This window comes from Bos mutus, chromosome 5, assembly GCF_027580195.1.
Source record: "Bos mutus isolate GX-2022 chromosome 5, NWIPB_WYAK_1.1, whole genome shotgun sequence".
Taxonomy (NCBI): Eukaryota; Metazoa; Chordata; class Mammalia; order Artiodactyla; family Bovidae; genus Bos; species Bos mutus.
The window spans coordinates 29,195,231-29,211,689 of record NC_091621.1 but is presented as its reverse complement, the minus strand read 5'-3'; the positions used below and the strand labels follow the sequence as shown (position 1 = coordinate 29,211,689).

General features: G+C 37.7%; 1 protein-coding gene across 7 annotated transcripts in view; it reads right to left on the bottom strand.

The window, feature by feature from the left end:
- Positions 1–16,459, bottom strand: part of CNOT2 (CCR4-NOT transcription complex subunit 2) — a 132,036-nt gene that overhangs the window by 40,156 nt on the left and 75,421 nt on the right. For 5 of the 7 annotated variants that reach the window (XM_070370601.1, XM_005887720.2, XM_070370595.1 and 2 more), the window contains one exon: positions 1,912–2,034. The exons of the other annotated variants lie outside the window; for them this stretch is intronic. In XM_070370601.1, coding sequence (XP_070226702.1) covers positions 1,912–2,022 — 111 coding nt within the window. In that variant the 5' untranslated portion in view covers positions 2,023–2,034. Of the gene's footprint in view, positions 1–1,911; positions 2,035–16,459 lie in introns of those variants that run through there. 7 annotated transcript variants of the gene reach the window in all.

Genomic DNA, 16,459 nt, shown 5'->3' with positions numbered 1-16,459 from the left:
TACTTTCTTCTTAATTAATTTTTAAAAGAAGTTTTTTTTGAAGCAAATCATTCTGTTATTTCTGCGACAAACAAGTAACCTGGAGTAGTAACAAGCATATGTATATGCATGTATATAATAATTCTGACTATAAAATTTTAACATACAGTATTTCTGTTCCTTAGAAGACAGACATCTCTGTCATTCATTCTCTGCAAATGCTTTAAGAATTTCAGTTAGACACCTTCTTATCTTCCTGATCAAAATGAATGCTTTTCATCAATAAGCAATAGTGCACCACCATTTTTGCATCAATCTTAACTTGTACTGTACAATCACAGTAACACACCACACAAATCAGTTTCTGCAATGATGCTACCAGAAAGACAGCCTAAAGTATTAACTGTAATATCAAAACTTAACCTTAGAAATTTATGTAAAAAAAATTCAATTATAATTTACATCAAATAGCAAATAGCTAGAAAGGCAGTAAAATAACAGAAAATTAATCAGATGACACTATTCTGTGAGCTACTCAATTGCACAAAGAAAACCACCATTATTAGGACTTTGAAGAGTCCTAATAATGCGTTTAATAGTTAGTTGCCAAAATGACACAACTGTCAACTAAAAAGGAATAACATTAAAATAGAAAAACAAAACCAAACCCTATCAAAATTCTAGCTTAAACCTTGAATAACCTATTTGTAAAATTCTAAAAGATAAAGGAAGTAATTTACTAATGATTAACTTTAATGAAAAATGAGGGCATTTGTTACATATCTTGCTGCTGCTACTGCTGCTGCTAAGTCGCTTCAGTCGTGTCCGACTCTGTGCGACCCCATGGACTGCAGCCTACCAGACTTCTCCGTCCATGGGATTCTCCAGGCAAGAACACTGGAGTGGGTTGCCATTTCCTCCTCCAGTGCATGAAAGTGGAAAGTGAAAGTGAAGTCGCTCAGTCGTGTCTGACTCTTAGTGACCCCATGGACTGCAGCCTACCAGGCTCCTCCATCCATGGGATTTTTCTGGACAACAGTACTGGAGTGGGGTGCCACTGCCTTCTCCCATCTTAAAATTTTATAAGTGTTTTAAAACATCAGTAAGAATCTCATTAGGTTGATACCTAGAGTAAATTGCTATACAGATAGAGAAATTAGGAATAACAAGTTTATAAAAGTTTGAAAGGGGAGGAAACAGTCTGGCAAGTACAAAATACAAGAATGCAACTGGTTTGACTACAGTATACAGTGTATAATTTAAAGTAGCTTACCAGAATTTGAAAATAACAATGGAATTTATTTTAAAATACTTTATCAACTTGCTAATTATGGCTTGGCTGTGTTCTAAATCCTTTCATTTCAAATGAGATTACTGAACTGATAACCTTCCAAAGCATTTAATTCATATTTCTTTAATATACTATCTTCCATGTTGTGAATACAGTTCTTCAATATTTTCCTACTGCAGCATCCCTACAGCTAACAGAGAAGAGATGTCTTCCTATCTGAGGTCTAGGATTATAACCAGAATATTACAAAGCAAAGGAAGTTTCACTGAAGCCTGCCATTAAAGCTTTAAATCTGTACAAATCAGCTTTCTGCTCTTTATAAAAGTATTATTTTAATAGGAAAACTTATTTCGCAAATTTTTAAAATCAATGATCTAGAAGTAAATATCATGTTTACCTCATGTCTTGAATACTTCCTAGCACAGTATTACCATATCCCAATGGTATGAGAATCATATGACATTTTGTCTCCAATTAGAATGTTAGAAAGTTCATCATTTTGGTATCCCAAGGGCCTATCACTGTGCCTAAAACAGAGTCACTCAACCAAAGATGATATTCTGCAGTTCATATACTGCTTTCCAGGAATCAGAAAGAAACAGACATACACTATGTAAATACAGCTTAACCGATTAACTTACATCTTTTTCTGACCGATGTGGAAACATAGAAGACTGGCTGTAGTACATGTTTTCGTCATGGTAGTCACTGTCGACCCCCTCTACAAACTTCTTTCTTGAAGCACCAAACATGCTGTTTGTCACCTAAACAAAAATATTACTTTTATCAAGAATGATGTTTTGGAAAACGTCAAGCTTTACCTTACTCCTATGTAAAAAACATAAAATGAAGGGAATGTTGCTAAGATAAAGAAACAGGTCAACTAAGGATTAAGGGGACAGGTGAGAAACTTGCAACAATATAGTATTAAATGTTTATTTGCAGGTCCTGAAAGTAAGAGGAGAAACTTAAAGCTCTGTTGTATGCAAAGATTCCAATTCCTTTAAAAGAAAAAACATCACTATTCTTGAAAAATGGCAAACCAAAATATTTTCCATACAAAGATTTTTAAAAACATGTTTGGGTTTAACTATTCAAAATCTTCACATGCATCCTCACTATTATTCAATATGAATAATTATTATTCAGTATGAATAATCCTCAAGTATCTGAGGACTCATATCCAGGAGTGTCTCTGACATCACTATATCTACTTTCTAAACTAGCTGTTTTCCAAAGTATATCATCTTCACTGATAAGCTAAGTTTATTGAGGTAAAGCACTTTTGAGCCCATGAATAGCATACTGGGAATTTTATCTCAAGTCACAAGCTCTCATTCATGTTAACAGTAGGATAAACTTTTCATGCATCATCCTGGTGTAAATTTATGATCTTCACTAAATAATCTGCTTACTCTTGTGTTTTAAGTCTTTATCACATCCAACACTAGTAATTTTGAGCACTCATCATGGTAACTGCTAAATCTCTGCTAATTTTTTCCCCCAACATGACCTCTATGAAACTTCCAAAACTGACAGGTTATTTACTTAAGGTCAATGTGTCTATCCCTAATAGAACACTTTGTAATTCAAAGTCAACTGAAATGGCATGACAGGAGAGATCTGTAAAGACTTGAGAACATACAGTAACTACATGCTTTCACAAAAAAATTTGGGGAAAAATTCATCAAATTTGACATCCATCTGGTACACTATGAATAAGTATATTCTTTTGCCACTCTAAGTAAGAATAAATAATTTCTTCTCATTGCAAAATAAAGACTGTAGTTACTACCATTTACCAGTAGATATGATAAACTGATAAGACTGCAGGCTTCAAAAGCCAAATGTGATGTGCAAGTCTGTTGAAATCACCCAAGCTATTTAATAATCACTTAATATCTCAAGTTCCTTGTTAAATTTGTAGGAAACTGAAATGCTACATATTTGTGTTTTCTCTCCCTCTGGCAAACACCCAGGGAGTTTGGATAAATTTGGTATTGATGGAAGAGAAACATTTTAGTCTTCCTCTGTCTAGGCATTTTACATGTTTAGTTTTGCTTTCAAAAAAGTAAAACCTCTTTGCACAATATTCAGGTTAGGTTCAGTTCAGTCGCTCAGTCATGTCTGACTCTGTAACCCCATGGACTGCAGCAAGCCATCACCAACTCCCGGATCTTGCTCAAAATTATGTTCATCAACTCGGTGATGCCATCAATCCATCAACCATCTCATCCTCTGTCATACCCTTCTCCTCCCGCCTTCAATCTTTCCCAGCATCAGGGTCTTTTCCACTGAGTCAGATCTTCGTATAGGTGGCCAAAGTAGCAGAGCTTCACCTTCAGCATCAGTCCTTCCAATAAATATTCAGGATTGATTTCCTTTAGGATTGACTGGTCTGATCTCTTTGCACTCTAAGGGACTCTCAAGAGTCTTCTCCAACACCACAGTTCAAAAGCATCAATTCTTCAGCGCTCAGCCATGTTTATGGTCCAACTCTCACATCCATACATGACTACTGGAAAAACCATAGCCTTGACTGGACGGATCTCCGTTGGTAAAGTAACATCTCTGCTTTTTAATATGCTACCTATGTTGGTCAGAGCTTTTCTTTCAAGAAGCAAGCAACTTTTAATTTCTTGGCTGCAGTCACCATCTGCAGTGATTTTGGAACCCAAGAAAATTAAGTTGTTTGCTATTTCCATTGTTTCCCCATCTAGTTGCCATGAAGTGGTGGGACTTGATGCCATGATCTTTGTTTTCTGAATGCTGAGTTTTAAACCAGCTTTTTCATTCTCCTCTTTCACTTTCATCAAGAGGCTTTTTAGTTCCTCTTCACTTTCTGCCATAAGGGTGGTGTCATCTGCATATCTGAGGTTATTGGTATTTCTCCCAGCAATCTTGATTGCAGCTTGTGCTTCATCCAGCCTGGCATTTCACATGATGTACTCTACATATAAGTTAAATAAGCAGGGTGACAATATACAGCCTTGACGTACTCCTTTTACAATTTGGAACCAGTCTATTGTAGAATGAAGTTTTTTATTCTGTACAATTAATTTCAGAATTCTAAGAGTCTATTAGTTAGTTAAATGTTATATCAGAATCATCAAAAGAAGAGTTCACTTTGCTCCATTTGAATTAACTTATGTATGTAAAATTGATGAAAGATATCCTGGTACTCTCCTGAAATTTTTTTGAATTCTGTAAGTTCCATGCCATTTTCCTGTGTTTTTCCTTTTTTAGAATTAGAACTCAGCAGTAATTATGATTTAAAGGGAAATAAATGTATCCTTAAGTTTTTTAAAACAAACCTTTTAAATTTCATGTGTAAAGAGTCTTAATTTGCAGACTATAAAGTGTTTTTTTCCACTGTCAGTTTGCTGAAACAAAACTCATTAAAAAAAAAAATCTTTTTTCCTTTTAGGGACTACTTAGGCGGTTGGTGGATAGGTGTATGGGATTCTAGCCCCTAAAATTACAGTCAGAGTTACAGAACAGCTTCAGGGAGTCTGCTGCCCAAAGAAGATTAAGTATGTTCTAACAAATTAGTCAGGCACTCTGTCTATCACGTCTAGTCCCTTAAATCCATTTCTCACGTCCACTGTATAATCATAAGGGATTTAATTTAGGTCATACCTGAATGGTCTAGTGGTTTTCCCTACTGTCTTCAATTTAAGTCTAAATTTGGCAATAAGGAGTTCATGAGCTAAGCCACAGTCAGCTCCCGGTCTTGTTTTTGCTGACTGTATAGAGCTTCTCCATCTTTGGCTGGAATAGAAGAATATAATCAATCTGATTTCGGTGTTGGACATCTGGTGATGTCCATGTGTAGAGTCTTCCCTTGTGTTGTTGGAAGAGGGTGTTTGCTATGACCAGTGCATTCTCTTGGCAAAACTCTATTAACCTTTGCCCTACTTCATTCCGTACTCCAAGGCCAAATTTGCCTGTTACTCCAGGTGTTTCTTGACTTCCTACTTTTGCATTCCAGTGCCCTATAATGAAAAGGACATCTTTTTTGGGTGTTAGTTCTAAAAGGTCTTGTAGGTCTTCATAAAACCGTTCAACTTCAGCTTCTTCAGCGTTACTGGTTGGGGCATAGTACTGGATAACCGTGATATTGAATAGTTTGCCTTGGAAACAAACAGAGATCATTCTATTGTTTTTGAGATCGCATCCAAGTACTGCATTTTGACTCTTTTGTTGACCATGATGGCTACTCTATTTCTTCTAAGGGATTCCTGCCCACAGTAGTAGATATAATGGTCATGTGAGTTAAATTCACCCATTCCAGTCCATTTTAGTTCACTGATTCCTAGAATGTCGACATTCACTCTTGCCATCTCCTGTTTGACCACTTCCAATTTGCCTTGATTCATGAACCAAACATTTCCGGTTCCTATGCAATACTGCTCTTTACAGCATCAGACCTTGCTTCTATTACCAGTGACATCCACAACCGGGTATTGTTTTTGCTTTGGCTCCATCCCTTCATTCTTTCTGGAGTTATTTCTCCACTGATCTCCAATAGCATATTGGGCACTTACCAACCTGGGGAGTTCCTCTTTCAGTGTCCTATCATTTTGGCTTTTTATACTGTTCATGGGGTTCTCAAGGCAAGAGTACTGAAGTGGTTTGCCATTCCCTTTTCCAATGGACCACATTCTGCCAGACCTCTCCACCCTGACCCGTCCGTCTTGGGTGGCCCCACATGGCCTGGCTTAGTTTCATCAAGTTAGACAAGGCTGTGGTCCATGTGGTCAGATTATCTAGTTTTCTGTGATTATGGTTTCAGTGTGTCTGCCTTCTGACGCCCTCATGATCAGATCATGAACTCCTTATTGGCAAATTTAGACTTAAATTGAAGAAAGTGGGGAAAACCACTAGACCATTCAGGTATGAGCTAAATCAAATCCCTTATGATTATACAGTGGAAGTGAGAAATAGATTTAAGGGTCTAGATCTCATAGACAGAGTGCCTGATGAACTATGGATGGAGGTTCATGACATTGTACAGGAGACAGGGATCAAGACCATCCCCAAGAAAAAGAAATGCAAAAAAGCAAAATGGCTGTCTGAGGAGGCCTTACAAATAGCTGTGAAAAGAAGACAAGCGAAAAGCAAAGGAGAAAAGGAAAGATATAAACATCTGAATGCAGAGTTCCAAAGAATAGCAAGAAGAGATAAGAAAGCCTTCTTCAGCGATCAATGCAAAGAAATAGAGGAAAACAACAGAATGGGAAAGACTAGAGATCTCTTCAAGAAAATTAGAGATACCAAGGGAACATTTCATGCAAAGATGGGCTTGATAAAGGACAGAAATGGTATGGACCTAACAGAAGCAGAAGATATCAAGAAGAGATGGCAAGAATATACAGAAGAACTATACAAAAAAGATGTTCACGACCCAGATAATCACGATGGTGTGATCACTGACCTAGAGTTAGACATCCTGGAATGTGAAGTCAAGTGGGCCTTAGAAAGCATCACTACGAACAAAGCTAGTGGAGGTGATGGAATTCCAGTTGAGCTACTTCAAATCCTGAAAGATGATGCTGTGAAAGTGCTGCACTCTATATGCCAGCAAATTTGGAAAACTCAGAAGTGGCCACAGGACTGGAAAAGGTCAGTTTTCATTCCAATCCCAAAGAAAGGCAATGCCAAAGAATGCTCAAACTACCGCACAATTGCACTCATCTCACATGCTAGTAACGTAATGCTCAAAATTCTCCAAACTAGGCTTCAGCAATACGTGAACTGTGAACTTCCACATGTTCAAGCTGGTTTTAGAAAAGGCAGAGGAACCAGAGATCAAATTGCCAATATCCACTGGATTATCAAAAAAGCAAGAGAGTTCCAGAAAACCATCTATTTCTGCTTTCTTGACTACGCCAAAGCCTTTGACTGTGTGGATCACAATAAAATGTGGAAAATTCTTCAAGAGATGGGAATACCAGACCACCTGACCTGCCTCTTGAGAAACCTGTATGCAGGTCAGGAAGCAACAGTTCGAACTGGACATGGGACAACACACTGGTTCCAAATAGGAAAAGGAGTACATCAAGGCTGTATACTGTCACCCTGCTTATTTAACTTCTAAGCAGAGTACATCATGAGAAACGCTGGGCTGCAAGAAGCACAAGCTGGAATCAAGATTGCCCGGAGAAATATCAATAACCTCAGGTATGTAGATGACACCACCCTTATGGCAGAAAGTGAAGAGGAACTAGAGCCTCTTGATAAAAGTGAAAGAGGAGAGTGAAAAAGTTGGCTTAAAGCTCAACATTCAGAAAACTAAGATCATGGCATCTGGTCCCATCACTTCATGGCTAATAGATGGGGAAACAGTTGAAACAGTGGCTGATTTTATTTTTTTGGGCTCCAAAATCACTGCAGACGGTGACTGAATTTAAAAGATGCTTACTCCTTGGAAGGAAAGTTATGACCAACCTAGATAGCATATTCAAAAGCAGAGACATTACTTTGGCAACAAAGGTCCTTCTAGTCAAGGCTACATGGTTTTTCCAGTGGTCATGTATGGATGTGAGAGTTGGACTGTGAAGAAAGCTGAACACCGAAGAATTGATGCTTTTGAACTATGGTGTTGGAGTAGACTCTTGAGAGTCCCTTGCACTGCAAGGAGATCCAACCAGTCCATCCTAAAGGAGATCAGTCCTGGGTGTTCATTGCAAGGACTGATGCAGAAGCTGAAACTCCAATACTTTGGCCACCTCATGAGAATAGATGACTCATTGGAAAAGACCCTGATGCTGGGAGGGACTAGGGGCAGGAGGAGAAGGGGACGACAGAGGATGAGATGGCTGGATGGCATCACCAACTCAATGGACATGAGTTTGAGTAAACTCTGGGAGTTGGTGATGGACAGGGAGGCCTGGTGTGCTGCGATTCATGGGGTCGCAAAGAGTCGGACCCGACTGAGCGACTGAACTGAACTGAACAAATTAATACTTTCTTTAAAAATATCTTTCTATATTTATACCTGAAGAGATTTATAGCCTAAAAATATACAACAAAGCAGAAGTTGTCTTCAGACTGTAGTTCATATTTAGCTGAGTAGCTTTTGCTCAGACTTTAGCAGGAAGTAGTAAGGTCAGCTAACTAAGCTATCAGGCCTGTACCTCGAAAATGTTGGTTCATGTCCTTCCCGTAATAATAAACCCAATCATCTTTATCATTATTTTATCAACTATAATACTAGGAACTATCATTGTTATAATTAGCTCCTGTTGACTACTTATGTGAATTGGATTTGAAACCCAGGTTCAGTCCCTGGTCGGGGAACTAAAATCCTACAAGCTGCACAGTATGGCTTTAAAAAAAAAAAAAAAAAAAGAGGATTTGGGTGGCAGTTTAAGAGTGACATAATTTGGGATATTTTCTTTAAGTATACATTTAATATGACTGCAGCTAAGTTGTAAGGAATGGACAAGAGGGGATAAGAGTGGAAGCAGGGAAATAGGTCGGTGAGAGACGATGGTGGCTCAGAATACAGTGGTACGGTAGAAGTGATGAAGAAGTGTATAAACGGTATATTTTGAGAGAGTTCTGACATTAATGAGTATAAGAATGGATGGATATGAAAGGGTAAGATATTCACATTACCCCTGGAAGAGAATAGGTAAGAATCAAAGGAACCTAGAAATCTACTTTTTATCAAAGGGGATATGTCAACACTAGGCCAAAATATGTTAAAATTACTGGTTATATCATATATATTGAAGTCAACTCAGTAAACAGAAATTTTAAAAACTAATTTAAAAACAAAATCATGCTTCACTCTACATTACATATAAAATTTGTTCAAATATTTGGTACATGTAATTTTCAGCTTTTTTCAAGGAAACATACAAAGGGTTTACATCCATTTTAACTGACCACCTTCTTTCTCAACTCTCATACCAGATATTTTAACAAAGGAGAAGCTAAAGGTGAGATTTCACCGAGAAAAATACACAAAATACGTATCTACCAAAAACAATGTTTCTTAAGCCTTTTTGAACACAGATCTAAAACAGGTAACTAAGACATTTTTTATTTGCTTTGAATCCATAAGCACTAATCAGAATATATATATATATACCAGAGAAGGCAATGGCACCCCACTCCAGTACTCTTGCCTGGAAAATCCTATGGACGGAGGAGCCTGGTAGGCTGCAGTCCATGGGGTTGCTAAGAGTTGGATACGACTGACAGTCTTCACTTTCACTTTTCACTTTCATGCATTGGAGAAGGAAATGGCAACCCACTCCAGTGCTCTTGCCTGAAGAATCCCAGGAACGGGGGAGCCTGGTGGGCTGCCGTCCATGGGGTCACACAGAGTCGGACACGACTGAAGTGACTTAGCAGCAGCAGCATATATATATACACACACACATCAGTTCAGTTCAGTCGGACACATACATACATATATATATTACGTAGGTTAGCATACACTAGTTCTATCAGCCTGACACTCCCCCACTGCAAAAAAAAAAAAAAAAAGAGAGAGAGTTGCCCTCAAAATGTAGTAGAGAGGAATTAAACTGAGAAGCAGAATAGAAGCACTAAGTTGGCTGGATCTTCCCAGTAAACATCTTCATTACTTAATTAGGGCTAGCCATGAATTCCTAAGGTCTAACATTCCTAACATCTAAATATAATATTTCAAAGCCAAACTCAGTAAGTCAAAATAATCACAGAAGAATTCACAAAACCTCAAACGTGAGATAATCTTAACCAACAAACAACTTCAAAGACTGGTAAAGTGGCCCCTGATCCAGGTGCGATGAATGGTAATTACAAAAGGGAAGGAATAAGAGAAAAGGCCTGGAGCTTTTTAAACGGTCACAGAAACAACACTAGGACAAATACAAATGAAACTTTAAAAATAAAACTTAGATAGATACGAAACAGTAAAAACAGACCATATCCAAGGCAGGACAGATGATATTTAATCTTGCACAGTTTTCTTTCACCAAGACCTCTGGAAGGAACTTACTCTAAAATCATTTACTGTCTATGATGCTGGAAATGTTGGCTCAGGCATGTAATCCTATTCCCAGGGAATACAAACATAATCCACGGCAGAGTAGTCCTTTTCCTGATAGCAAACAAATGTAGCTTGATTTTGAAATCTATTTCCCAACGTTCCAGCAGCATATTTTAAAGTTGTGCTAGGACATTTCTATCTGAGGAGAAGCACATTTTAATCAACTTAATCAGTAATATTTAAAACTGACTTTCCAAGTTGTTCTCTCCTCCTTTGTTCTGCATATCATCACGTTCTATCCATTCTTCACATGGTTTTCATGTTTTTTGCCATTCTTCCTATCACCTTCTTAGTTTAAGATCTGGACTAGTTTTTTAAGACCCCTGACTGATCTCTCTTTACATTTCAATGAACATGCTAACATATGAATTATGCCAAAAATTGTGCTAATGAACACAAAAACTGAGTAACAGCTCCAAGTCTTGAACAAGCTTACAGTCTAGCTAGGAAAAACACCTGTAAACAAAAAATTGTTCTATGAAAACCTGTATAGGTGCTCTGGGAACACAAATAAGGAAATATCTAACTTTAACTGAGGGAAAGAGACTTAAGATCTTATTATAAAGTAATATGTGAACATATATTTAAATTTGTTAATTTTTATTACAAAAAACACAAAGTGTGTGGGGTGAGTGATGCAGGAAACTGGCATCAGAGACAGCATGGATAAGTGCTCAGAAATGAGAGAAAGCCCAAGAAACAAAAAACTTTAAATACAGTCAACAAGGAAGATGCCTGGAAGGACAATGATAGGTGGTAAAGAAAAGTAGGTTAAATTTCATTGCCAGGTTAAGAGGGCATGTATACAGACAGGAAAATCAGGTATAAAAATCTAGGTGAAGACCTCCCTCAACCAATATGATGTCACATTCATAACCACTACACTGAATTTGTTACTTTCTTACTCTCATATCTCAGTTCAGTTTTTTTTTTCTTCAATTTTTCAGTTCAGTTCAGTCGCTCAGTCGTGTCTGACTCTTTGCGACCCCATGAATCGCAGCACGCCAGGCCTCCCTGTCCATCACCAACTCCCGGAGTTCACTCATATCTCTTTTTAATTTTACCTAAAGGATACAAACCAAGATTCCATAGATCATGACAGTAACACATAATTTTGCTGTAGTAATTATCTCAAAATTCAACACAAACCTTATGCCTCAGCTTAATTTGGTTCCTATTTGCTTTCTGCCATTAGAGTGGTATCATCCGCGTATCTGAGGTTGTTGATGTTTCTCCCACCTATCTTGATTTCAGCTTGTAATTCATCCAGCCCAGCATTTCTCATGATGCGCTCAGCATATAGGTTAAACAAACAGGGTGACAGCAGACAGCCCCGTTGTATTCCTTTCTCAATCTTAAACCAATCAGTTGTTCCATACAGGGTTCTAACTGTTGCTTCTTGACCTGCACACAGGTTTCTCAGGAGATAGGTAAGATGGTCTGGTATTCCCATCTCTCTAAGAGCTTCCCACAGTTTGTCAGGATCCACACAAGGGCTCTAGCATAATCAATGAAACAGAGATAGATGTTTTTCTGAAATTCCCTTGCTTTCTCTATAATCCAGTGAATGTTGGCAAATCGATCTCTGGTTCCTCTTCCTTTTCTAAACCCAGCTTGGACATCTGAAGTTCTTGGTTCGCATAATGCTGAAGCTTAGCATGAAAGACTTTAAGCATGGTTTTACTAGCATGGGAGACGAGTGCAACTGTCCAATGGTTAGCACATTCTTTGGTACTACTTTTCTAGGGGATTGGGATGAGGACTGACCTTTTCCAATCCTGTGGTCACTGCTGGGTCTTCCAGATTTGCTGACATAATGAAAGAAAAAACCTTGATGGCATCATCCTTTAGGGATCTGAATAGTTCTGCTGGAATTTCGTCATACCCACTAGTTTTACTAGTAGCAATGCTTCTTAAGGCCCTCCAGAATGTCTGACTCTGGGTGACTAATCACTAAGATCTTTTATATACAGTCTTCTGTGTATTCTTTCCATCTCTTCTTGATCACTTCAGGGTCTATTAGTTCTCTACCATTTTTATCCTTTACTGTGCCCATCTTTGGGCAGAATGATCCCTTATGTTTCTAATTTTCCTTAAGAGCTCTCCAGTCTTTCCTCTTTTGTTGCTTTCTTCTATTATTAAGCACTGTTCATCGACGAAGGCCTTCTTGTCTCTTCTGGCTATTTTTTGGAACTCTGCGTTTAATTGGATGTACCTTTTCCACTCTCGCTTGCTTTTTGCTTCTCTTTGTTCTGCTATTTGTAAAGCCTCCTCAGATAACCACTTTGCCTTCTTGCTTTTCTTTTTCTTGGGGATGGTTCCACCTCTGTACCTCTGCATAAGATGATACCTCTGCTTAGAATGCTCTTTCTCCCATTCTTTGAAACTCTCACACCAAATCAGAACCCTTGGATTAGACAGTCACTGAAAATACTGTATCATAACTATAATTACATAACTTTTATTGACCACCTACTATATGCCAGGAAATATATTCTAAATGCTTTTAAATGTATTTATATAATCTTCATAGTTAAAACTAAGATCATGGCATCTGGTCCCATCACTTCATGGCAAATAGATGGGGAAACAGTGGAAACAGTGTCAGACTTTATTTTTTGGGGTTCCAAAATCACTGCAGATGGTGATTGTAACCATGAAATTAAAAGATGCTACTCCTTGGAAGGAAAGTTATGACCAACCTAGACAGCATATTAAAAAGCAGAGATATTACTTTGCCAACAAAGGTCCATCTAGTCAAGGCTATGGTTTTTCCAGTGGTCATGTATGGACGTGAGAGTTGGACTGTGAAGAAAGCTGAGCGCCAAAGAATTGATGCCTTTGAACTGTGGTGTTGGAGAAGACTCTTGAGAGTCCCTTGGACTGCAAGGAGATCCAACCAGTTCATCCTAAAGGAGATCAGTCCTGGGTGTTCACTGGAAGGACTGATGCAGAAGTTGAAACTCTAATACTTTGGCCACCTCATGCGAAGAGTTGACTCACTGGAAAAAACCTTGATGCTGGGAGGGATTAGGGGCAGGAACAGAAGGGGACGACAGAGGATGAGATGGTTGGATGGCATCACTGACTCGATGGACGTGAGTATGAGTGAACTCCGGGAGTTGGTGATGAACAAGGAGGCCTGGCGTGCTGTGATTCAAGAGTCGGACACGACTGAGCAACTGAACTGAGCTGAGCTATGTAACATGTATGTAATCCTCATGTGTTCACTTATTTAGTCTTTATTTTTAGATGAGAAAACTGAGAACTGCATCAGATATATGGTCATATATGACCCAAGGTCATATATCTGATGCACCCAAGGTTTTATATCTGATAAGTGCCAAAGAAGGGCCATGAACCCATACAATTTGCTAGAGTCCCCGATTTTAACCATGATAGTACACTGACTCTCAGACATTCAGCTAATAATTTAATGTGTGTATTCTCCCAAAACAATAAGCTTCATTATGGGAGAAGCAGTAATGGGCAAAAGAGGTAAGTAGAGGGTGCCACATCAAATATGTGTGCAAGTCAAAAAGATCCCGTTAGCAGAAGAATGAGAATGAACTGACTAGAGGTATGCGAAACAAAAGCTAGTCTCTATCAGACTGATCTTATCTCTTTTAGAGAAAGAGACAATTTTAGAATAAAATTATGCTTAAGAGAACATTACTACACCAATTAAAAAGTAATTACTGTTTCATATTCCAAATTAATATTTTTACTAACTTTCAAAATATAATGAACATAATTGAATCATTCAAGGAATTAAAATGGTTATTATAAAACTATATTTTTATTATAAGCTACTGAAATAGACACTGTAGCATTAAACAAGTAGAATACATTTATCAACTAGGTTAAAATAAGAACAAATACCTAATGGCAACATTTTCTTGGGGATTCCATTTCTAAAGTAGCTAGGAGTTTTTACTGTTAACATGCTGATACCTGTGACACATCACAAAATTAACTATTTAACAATATTAAAGTATGAAGACTTTTCTATAGCCAACAAATTTTCACCTTTAGCAACAGAGTCTGTAATCACCTTATATTATAAAGGATAAAGAGAGCCAAGTATAGGTAGTGGGTGTGAGTAACAAGACTGTTTTTTACTCCTGCTTCCCTAATGGAGACTTTACTAATTCATTCTGATTGCTGAACACAGAATTTGACTTCTAGCCTATTTTGCCCTCCCAATTTCATATTCACTATCAGAAAACATTTCATACACATGCATATACACGGAAGTTTTCTGTTATCTATAAAGTAGGCAGAAAATTAATTTAAAAAAACACAGTCAATTGCAATTAACATTTATCTGCCTTTACCAAGATGTAGTAAACCAAACTGAAACCAATCACAAGAAGCTAAGATATCTGAAATCTACTTATCTTCAATACTGGCCTTTAGGAAAAGTTGATAGGTCAAATCCATTAAGACACTGCCCAGATTCTATGAAACAAGAATACTGTGCACCTATATCAAATATATACTACCACCTAGAAATATTTACAACCCAAGGAACTTCTGTTCTAGTGGTATTTTTTGGTAACAGGATTCTGAACTACCAATCCTACTTCACAACTGTAATAAATAATACTAATTTTCATTCCTAGAAAAAACTTAAAAAAAAAATGAAAACGGGATTAAATAAAAGGAGAGAGAGGTACTAACATTGGAAAAAAAATTAGCTTCTCAAAGAACAAAGAATTTAATATCTGGAAGTCTTTAGGGAAAAACAGGAGAAGGCAATGGCACCCCACTCCAGTACTCTTGCCTGGAAAATCCCATGGACGGAGGAGCCTGGTAGGCTGCAGTCCATGGGGTCGCTAACAGCTGGACACGACTGAGTGACTTCACTTTCACTTTTCACTTTCATGCATTGGAGAAGGAAATGGCAACCCACTCCAGTGTTCTTGCCTGGAGAATCCCAGGGATGGGGGAGCCTGATGGGCTTCCGTCTACGGGGTCGCACAGAGTTGGACACGACTGAAGTGACTTAGCAGCAGCAGCAGCAGGGAAAAACAAATGATCTTTCCTTCTATTAAAAAAATAAACTACTCTCAAAGTCCTACTAGCTCTAGAATACTGTGGCTTGATACTAATAAATAAATGTATAATGAATAGTTTAATAATCTGCTTAGGATGGATCCAAGAAAAGTGAAGATTTAGATACATTTTAAATTGATCATTTCTAAAATCATCAACTTAAATTGATAAGGAAATAAATAAAAGCAATTCACTTCACAGTTTTAGTAAATGCAAAAGGCCTGATAAATGAGCAATAAAAGCCTTAATGAATTCTGAAAAGGCAGCACAGGAAACTCTGGATGGAAACGTGATTCAGCAGAAAACCAGAGACTTATATGAACATACCCACAATTATCTTGGAGAGTAGTTAAATATTCTGGAACAAGATTTTTTACAGGAGTTACAGGAATACTTTGTAAGAGGTGCCACCCCCACAAAACAGGGTAGCTCACATTTCATAGAAAGACAGAGAGGGCATCAAGGGGAGATGAAAACACATCACTCTTTCTAATCCAACACCTGTTACTGCAATCTGGTATCTGAAGCTGCCTTACTAGATGACGTTCCCATGTCTGGTATGTACACCATACCTTAAGATGTGCCCCTCCCCCAAACCTACAAATTCTGTAGAGTATTACCAAAAAGTCTACAAATGCTCCTATCAGTCTGACTTTGATCTAGGGAGGATATGTTGTGCATGCTTCAATTTGAAGTAAAATAGATTTTGTGGTTTTCCCAAAATCTCAGTCGCTTGTATCAATATGCCTCATACAGATTCAAACTTTAACCATCAATATATAAGCTTTAAAAGATAACTGTATCATCCTAAAATCAAAATTCTTCAATTACTCAAAAAGTGCTAACAATCACATATTAACTAAAGAACCAACTATAACTGGTATGCCTTACCAGCAATAAGATTTGAGAACTCACACAATATGGACTAAAATTAAAATAAGCATTATTTTATCCTTGAATACAACTGGAAGAACATATAACAGTAAGCCTGTTAAGTTCAGAATATAAAACAAATATGAAAGAAAATTTTCAAATTAAGGTGGATATCTTAAACCAATGTTAAACATGGGGTCAGAGGTAGG